Source organism: Seriola dumerili, unplaced genomic scaffold (assembly GCF_002260705.1).
Source record: "Seriola dumerili isolate Sdu_G_001 unplaced genomic scaffold, Sdu_1.0 BDQW01000425.1, whole genome shotgun sequence".
Lineage (NCBI taxonomy): Eukaryota > Metazoa > Chordata > Actinopteri > Carangiformes > Carangidae > Seriola > Seriola dumerili.
Window position 1 is genome coordinate 246,058 of NW_019174680.1, and position 9,047 is coordinate 255,104.

The window sequence follows — 9,047 nt, forward strand, 5'->3', positions numbered from 1 at the left end:
ACAAAATGTTGCATAAACCCAGACATATATCAGACAACATAATTATGCAGTTTCTCACAATTATTGTGATTTATTTAACATAAGAATTCCACATGATCACCAATCATTCAAGTACAATCCCATCAGATAATGAGCTCAATAAATTAACTTCTTCCATTAATGTCTTCATTAAGGCACCGTCAGTAGTTCACATGAAAAACAGTGACTGAATAAACCCACAGCCAGAACAATCCTCAAATATTCTGAATCTGAGACAACACATAAATCATAAATAGACATGAAAAAGAAAACGTCTCGAACACATAATGTGTACCTTATTAATATTTACTTCTTGTACTATAAAATTAACTTGGTGTGTCAGAATAAGAATATGTTGAACAGCCAGTATGAATTAATAACTGTCATTTACATTATATATACATTTAGATGTAAACGCATTTTATGAAGACAGTTGTGTTTTGAAGGTCACGCAACATTTGCCCCAAATCAAAAAGTGTAACTTTGATCATAACATATGGTGACTTCTGGATTAAAACTTTGAAGTGGGTATTCAGCCCTTGATAGCCTATTGAAAAGACCTGCTGTGACATCCCTGACTGGGGTGTGACCATAAGTGCAACATGCTTGAATCATTATAAGAAAAACGGCCCTTCGTCTCATTATCTACAAACAAAACCTGAACCATCACAACAATCTGAAAAATGTGAAAATCACTTCAAACAATCAGAACAAATCTAAGTTTAGCCAAAACTTAACTAAGCTCAAAAACAATTTGTTCCATTTCACCTGCTGGAAATCTGCAACAGTTCCCACTGCACCGCCCTGCAGGTGACAGTGTGCACAGCTGTGGTGTCTGTTGGCTGTGAGATTAAAACCTCAGGCTGAGAAGCTTTCTGCACACATCTGGGTTATGTTGTAGGTGTTATATCAACAGTGTTTTCACACAGCCATTAACATGGTGGTTTTCAGCCACATTTCCATGGATACCGCTGTCACTCCGTCAGTAAGGCCTCCACTTTGATCCAGACTGAAACTACTACTACAGGGATCATTATATAATGTTATATAGACATTAATAGTGCTAATTATCACACGTTCGCATGCTCAGAGGGTCGGTGTAATAAACATAATTGTGAGCATGTGCTGCTCTACCTGCCTCTGCCTCACAGAGCTGCTGCGCCTGGTCGTATACAACAAAACCCATCGTCATTATTTCAACTTCTTCCATCTTGTCTTTCATTCAATCTGGGGGGTGTTGGGGTTACATCGAGTTAGAGGAGTGCCATGCTGAATAGGTGGAGTACCCTAAAATCTTAGGTAAAGTGACTGTGGTTCCCTCTGTTTATATTTTGTACATGTACAAACTTCAAGATGCAGCCGGTTTAACAGGAAATTCTGCTATGTTGCTTTTGCTTTATTAATTATGTAATTTTTAAACGTTAACTGGTTCCAATTTTTGAAATGTGAATATTTGCTGTTTTTAACCCTATGTGATATTAAACTCAGTATCTCCTGGTTTTAAAGTAACGTAGAGTCCAGACGCAGGTATTTCAACAGTTACACATTGTTCGTCAGCTTCGCTTCAGCACATTCAATGTGAAATGAAATAATGGAGATTACATTAAAGTGCAATGTCACAGCTTTAATTTGAGCAGGATTACATTATAGAAAGAAATGTGTGAGAGAGAACTTTTTAACACATAGTGACCAAAGTTCAGTGGTTTAAAAGTAATTGGACAGATACACAATCAAAACCATCAAATTTAATATTTTGTGATTGCCTGAAGTCTCTTTGGTTTCTTCTGCTGTTTGTTTGAGATCATTGTCCTGCTGAATGGTGAAGTGTGGTCTGATACATTTCTCTGATTGGATCCACAGACTGCTCCTGTAGACCTCTGTCTGCATCCTGCTGCGTCTGTCATCAGTGAAATCATCAGTAAATGACTGGAGTCGTAACAGAACCGCCATGTTTGACAGAAGAGGTGGAGGTGAGCTGTTCTTTTTCCTCCACACTTTCCTCTTTCCTTAATTTTGAATTTGTTTCATCAGTCTATAGACCTTGGTTGCACATCTCTACTGTTCCCGTTTGTGTGGTTTCTATGTTTGTAAATGATTTTCTTTGACCGGCTCATTTCACATTTTCTAGTTCTCCTGAACATTTTCAGGAAGTACGCAAACCTTTGATATCTCTGATAGTTTTGCTTTTGGCTTTACGCCTCATACCGTCAGATCACTGCATCACAATCAGCTCTGAGCCAACAACCAACATGTATTAACCAAGTGTCCTTTACTTTTCAACCCCTACAATTTGGGCACTACGTGTTATTTCAAATTGAACGTGCTGTAGCGCACCTACACAAAATGTAACTGTTGAAATACTTACAGATTAGACTGTGTAGACACACGTGCTTCTCTGTCTTCTCATCAACACATCTTTGAGCTGTGTCGCTCCACAGCAGACGTCATTCCCTCTGAAATCAGTAAGTTATTAAAGCTGAAACGCGTCGAGAGCACAGCACTGCAGTGTTCAAGCAGCAGTCCTGGTGTCGCAGCAGCAATCCTCAGCTTTGCTGGCGACCTGGTGAAGTCAGAGGGGGGGTCAAAACGGACGATTAGCTGGTAAACTGACTAACACTGACCCACAGTGCTTCCCAGGAGAAAACTATAGACGTGATCAGCATGAGAAATGTGTGACAGGTCAGTACTGAAGAGCCAAAGCCAAACCCACAGATTTCTTGTTAATTTAATTGAGTGATTCAATATAAAACATCATCAAAAGGCAGGAAGAAAAAGGAACAGCAGAAAAAGACTCGTGGCAGAGTGAGCACACAGTCCACGCTGATCAGAGACAAACACTTAGCCTGAAGCACAACCTCTGCTAACTGTCCAGCAGGTCAACTTCTGTAAGGAAGTCTGTAAACAAGCGGTCATTTCACGTGACAACGGATGTTATGGACTTTTAGCACCACCAGACTATACTCACTTCTACTTCATGCTTCTGTCATTAGCAGGATAATTTTGCTTTGGATCGATCCATGACAATCATCACTTAAAGGAACAGAAAGATTTATTCCGACTTTTTGGAGCTCTGGACAGATCAGAAAACAGACAGGTTGGAAACAAACCCACAGTTTCTCTGACAGATTATATCAGACTGATAACTGCTAATAAACCCTCATTGCACAGGGAAACTCTCTGTGGGTAATAAACTTAACAATCACCTTTGTTTTTTTCCCCCCCAAATAGCTTTGGCTCACGTGGAGGTTTGTTTAGACTCTGCCTGTTTTTCACAGCATCACTGTGTTCCCAGTCTTCAGCAGTCAACTTAGTGCAGTGTTATCATTATCATATGTACTGATGACCAGCCCTACAGAAACTCAATGCTAGCTGGAGTAAAGTCTTCCTGTAAAATAATCATTTAAATAGGACCATACCAGTGTTACAGCTCATTTACTACAAATCCTGTTCATGTAGTGTAATCATGCTTCTCTAGGTGCTGGAGCATTTGAGATTTAAGGTTACTGACTTGTTGTGTTCTCCTGTCCCTCAGGGAGTCAGTGGTTTCCATTATGTCAGTTCCAGTATAAAAAAGTCAGCTCAGTAGAAACGTCTTTTAGTTCAATTATCCATCACAGTAAAATTTAAAGCTCCCTCTTTTTCTGTCAAAGTTAAAGGCGCTCTTTGTAAGTTTTCTCTGTCAACTAACATGGTTTCTTGCCGGGAGCAGGTGGTGGTGATTGTTGCTTCACAAGAGCTTCAGCCATTGTTGCGTTTACAAGACAAGAGGTTATAATACGTCCCCTGAGCAGCTACGTCTTCTGGGCAGATTGGAGGCTACAATGAGTTGCTATTGGAAAGTGACAAGACTAGCTGGTTAGCATGCTAACTTCAGTAGAACAGAGATCGTGAAAGGGACGAGAGTGAACATCGCTGTTGTTTTCCACCTCTGGAAAAAAGGTCTGTTTACATTTATTTTGTGTGTGTGTGTGTGTGTGTGTGTGTGTGTGTGTGTGTGTGTGTGTGTGTGTGTGTGTGTCCTTGAGGTCCTGCAAACATGCTGAATCCATTTCAAAGCTGTTTTCCTTTAATATATTCAGATTTACATTGTTAACGTCCATGTTTACACTGGCCTGCAGTCTTCCTTTTCACTGTCGGCTCATTAACACCAACAAGCTGTTGCATCACCTGTGTCCTTGTGTGCGCACAAGATGCAAACACCACTGCTAGTGGTCAGAAGCTCCACAGGGTACTGTCTAAGAAGTCCAACAACTTACAAACGTAACTTTAACAAATAAAAGCAGACTTGATGTAATGGATTACATTACTGAAACAAGTCTCTGTGAACTGACTTTTATTCTCTGATTAACATTCCTGGTAAAACAACAAAATTATTACATTTTGGAAAAATTTCCTTCACTAAAGTAAAGAATATGTGATTTGCTGTAAATGCGAAAATACTGGTATGGTCCTTTAAAAAGTCAGAACAATGTGAATGATGTCACACAGTGGCCTTTACCTCAAGGTGAGCAAACAGGAGAAACACAGTAAAACCACAACCTCCTAATTTGAAAGAAAACTCTAAGTCTTGTGCTTGTTTTCTTCCACTGCGATCAACAAATGCTTTACATTCCACAATGGACATGAAGTGCCGCCGAACAGGTGGTGTGCTATAATGACGCCATAGACCAAATGCTTAACTGTAGCTTCTTGAATGAGGGCTACTATTCTACTGGTGCTTTCAGCTAAGATGGAATTCTTCATTGCTCTCAGTCTTTCAGAGGAAACAGCTGCAGTGAAAAATTTTATCAACTCCTTCAACACAGAACAAAAACTGTGGAATCATCTTTTGTGAGAGGGGGAAGGCGAGGTGTGTAAGGCTATTGTATCAACCCACTCCAAACATGTACAACCATGAGACGGGAAAATAAAATTCACTCAGAGAGGGTGAAAGTCAAAACTGAGAAACCAACCCATAGAGAGAGCGCCGATAGAGAGAGAAATCTTTGCCATCACACACAAGTCAAACAAAAAAAAAACCCAGCAGAGCAGATCAGTTTGTAGTTCTGTTTCCAGTTACCACGGTTTATACCTTGCTCCTGAAGAGAGGCTTAGCGCCGGGGCCACAGTACTCGTTGTATATGAGCTTGAAGAGGAAAAGGTGGAATAGAGTTATGAGCGAGGCCACGCTAAACCAGAACAGGAACGGCAGGCCCGGGTACCTGTTGGCCATGTGCTCCTCATGGGCCAGGATAGCCTTAAGGTGCAGGGTGTGTCGGAGGTCCTGCAGGTGGCGCAGGTCTGTGGAGATGTAAAGCAGCGGCGTGATGGGCTGAGTTACCATCACAGGGAAGGTGTGACCTTTGATCTCTGACGTCAGCTCCACAGGCTCGTTGAGGCAGCCGGCCTCGCAGGCGTACAGCTTCACCGGCTTCTCCTGAGGCTTCACCGACACATGGAGGAAAGGCTTCCCCTCCGTGTCCAGCAGAACCGCCAGGTTAATGAGATCCTGGTTGTAGTGGATCCCTCTCAGGGCGTAGCTGTTGTGCAGCACGTCTGGATCGGCCTGAAACTGAAGGTGGTTCTCTGTGAACTGAAGGCCGCCGAAGCTGAGCACCATACCCTGCATGGCTCCGTGGGCTCCTGCCGCCACCAGCACCTTGCAGCCCCTCTTCTGCAGAGTCAGAGTCCACAGTGTGACCAGCTGCAGGATCTGTGCCGCGCTGCTCACACGCTCGGGCCACAGGTTCTCTGCGTGCATGGTGGCGTGGCCGCTGAAGCAGTGGTCTGCGTAGTTCAGGCTGGACTCGAGACGAGCGCGCTCCTCGCCGCTCAGCCTCCGGTCCAGCAGAGGAGCCGTGGAGGAAGAGAGGATATAGTAGAGGGTGGTGTTCACTGTGCGGCTGGACGGTGTGTGGGAGTCAGTGATCTTCCTCATTTCAACACCTGAATAAACAGAACAGAAGCAGGGATTGATTACTCTGAATGACAAAGTTTGGAAACAGTAGTTCAACAAAACCACCCCAGCTTTTCCAGAACTTTTGATCATGATCACTTTACTGCTGTTTTATGTTATATCACAAACTGTTGTTTAGTGAGACTACCACAGTAAGACTCTCTATGTTGTACAAGTAGAGATATATCTACTTTTGCCCTGTTTAGCTCCTAGCTGAGGATATGTGCATTTCCAGACAGCAGGGCATTGAACTGACACACAGACAATGGCATAAAAACCAAACACAGACATCTTTACAGGCTGTGCAATGATTAAAAACAAACTTAACCTCCTGACAGAACACATGAGCAAGCGTGATCCATCATAAAATCCCTTCACTATCTCTCTTTATCACAGCAGTCAGCTGCATTTCACAGAATTGATTCACCACTGCTTTAAGAATCAATTAATCCGTCAGAATCAAAGTGTTTTACAGACCCTTTTTACAGGCATGTTTGCATTATTTTTCTTTGTATGACAATCAGCATGTAGAGACTTACATAGTTGCATGGTAATGCAGTGCAGTACTGTACAGTGTGTGGGGTCTGTAGTATAAGGACTAAAATCTATAAAACTTAACTGTTGCAGCCCGTTGCTGCTTCCACCTGAACTCACCTGAAATGAAGAGGTCCATCCAGGCTTGCTGGTGGTCTACAACCAGCTCATCGACACTGGCCCTAAGCAGCTCCCCCAATTCTTTTTTGGCTCCTTCTCTGAGGGTGCTGAAGGTCTCCTCCAGCTTGGACGGCTCAATGGGCTCTGAGGTCCACACCACTGACAGAATGTGTTCTGTGTGCTCTGATTTAGCAGAGACCTGAATCCTGCTGCTCAGCTTCTTGGTGACCACCACCACCAGAACCATCCGGTTGTTCTCCACAGGCACTCTGCCGGAGGAGAGCACTATCTCTCTGTCCTCCAGTTTCTCCACACTGGTGGAGAACTTGCTACCGAAGGAGGGATTGTCAGAGGAAACGTCCAGGGAGGCGGTCCTGTCAGATGGGTTGTTGATGTGGATTCTCTGGAGATACACGTTAGGTCTGCTCCTGTGCGCGATAAACTCCTCTCTGATGGTGACACAGTCCCGGGCTGACTGCAGAGCAGCTGGTGAAGCACAGCGCACCAACAGCACGGCTCCTTTCCGGAACCACAGCATGCTGGCCTGAGCCTCGGCCCGCTTCCCCTCCAGGTGGACGCCGACTCTCGGCGAATATTCAGTCTGGTGGACCGGAGCCGAGCCGGGCTGTGAAGACGACGCTACCCACAGTTTGTTAGAGTCAATGTCAATCAGAATATGGCCGTTACCTGATACAAAAGGTGTGTCTAGTTGTTCCTGAGGTGTGCTGTATATCCCCTCTCCTCGGTCTACGATAGACTTCCACCTATGGATCTCAGCCAGTAGGCACTGTCCAGCCGCCCCACCGGGCATGGCCGAGCCGCTGAAGAGCCTCCACCTGCGCTCCGCTCCCAGGTACCAGTAGAAGATGAGCAGGAGCAGCAGTCCGATGAGGAGTCTTCTTGCCCAGCTGCTTGATAACAAGCCCGGTAGCCCCTTCAGTCTCTGCTGTAGCCACATCGTGCGTTAAAGTTATGGAAGCCCAGCTACAAGTAAGTGTCTGCAGACTGCACCCAGGTGCGTAGGGTGAAAATTTGAAGATGTCACATGGAATTCAGGTCGCGCTCAAAACATGGTCCCACGATGAAAGCTGACAAACTGGCTTCGCAAGCTTCCGGCTAAGTTAGCTTAGCTAGGTAGCTAGGGCCGTGAACGAAAGCTGTCCAAAATGTGCTGTTGTTTCTCGCATCGTGGTTGTTGTCATATCCTTCGTCGGGTGTGTGTGGCAGTTATCAATGCGTCGTATCTCAGCTTCGTTGTTTTGTTTGTCCTCAGGTTAAATCGATTCACCTGTCTCCCCAAATAACTCTGCAACCAGCGGTTGACACTTCTGGTTTGTCACAACTGTCGTAAAGTAAAACGGCACAGCAGTGACCGGAAATGTCGCAAAACCAGTAACCTTATATACGTATAATTTATTTATTCAAATTGAAACAAATGCCATGTAGGAAAATTTGAAAACATATGTATAAAGGGATAATGTGTTAAAGTACTTTAATTAATTGATTAAATTTATTAATATAAATTATATTGTTGGAAGGGGAAAAATAACAATATCATTTCAAAGACTGACTTTCCCAAAACGGGCTTAAATACATTCAAAGACATTGCTTGGTATCAAAAAATAGTTTCTTACTGTAGGCTACTGAAAAACAGCCTTCTCTGACAAGTGTTTCCCTGCTGAGCTGCAGAGGAGGATCAGTAGCAAAAGGCAAATTTGGTACTAAAAAGGCTGTAACTTTGGCTGAAGCCTCATATTAGCTTCAGATAAACTTTGGAAAGCATTGCATGGTGCACACGTTTGTGCATAACCTCAAACCAACTAAACGCACAAGACAGTGGATGGTAAAGCAGAGGAGATGGGGTACATATACAAAGCAGAAAATTATGTGTGATTGAAATACTTAAAAAAGATATATAATATATGATAATATAAAATGTAAAACCACATATTCAAAAAATAGCAATAAACAAATAAATATAGCATTTGTGGATTTTAGTGAATGTTAATAGAATATGTTTGGACTGAAACTGTTTTGTAACTGTAACACTTTAGAAAATAACGGGACTTAATGCCTACACTGCTCTAGTGTTATAGTTGATGAAGTTTTGGTGCTCTGGTGGAGGGACCACGGGCTACGTGCAAGTGCTCATGTCCACAGAGCAGCTGGCTCATCGCTTTAAAACTGCTTTTTTTCTTCACATTTTGGAGGTGGGCGTTGTTTTAGCACTGGAACTCACTGCAACAGGCAAATGTGAATGATAAAAACCAAAACATAGAAAACTAAAAACTGTTTTACTACTTATTCTTCTATTGCAACTCTGATATTTGGTGGAACAATTCGTTTTACGAGAAAGTGAGAGAGAGAGAGAGTAAGAGAGAGAGAGAGAGGGGGAGAGACATAGACAAATAGTGGGTGAGGTGGGGGGCGGCGCAGCAGA

The 9,047-nt window shown here is 43.3% G+C and overlaps 1 protein-coding gene across 3 annotated transcripts; it reads right to left on the reverse strand.

The window, feature by feature from the left end:
• Positions 1 to 7,932, reverse strand: kiaa2013 (KIAA2013 ortholog). Of its 3 annotated transcripts, XM_022761673.1 has the most exons (4): positions 6,608 to 7,932; positions 5,220 to 5,943; positions 2,384 to 2,578; positions 1 to 1,915 (listed from the first exon to the last, which is right to left on the reverse strand). In XM_022761673.1, exons 1-3 carry the CDS (start codon positions 7,563 to 7,565, stop codon positions 2,425 to 2,427), a joined length of 1,836 nt encoding a protein of 611 aa, XP_022617394.1. In that variant the 5' UTR covers positions 7,566 to 7,932; the 3' UTR covers positions 1 to 1,915; positions 2,384 to 2,424. The 3 variants fall into 3 exon arrangements, with proteins under 3 accessions (XP_022617394.1, XP_022617393.1, XP_022617392.1); XM_022761672.1 differs by having other exon boundaries at positions 1 to 2,578; XM_022761671.1 differs by lacking the exon at positions 1 to 1,915 and having other exon boundaries at positions 2,436 to 2,578; positions 5,090 to 5,943.
• Between the last annotated feature and the right edge of the window lie 1,115 nt (positions 7,933 to 9,047).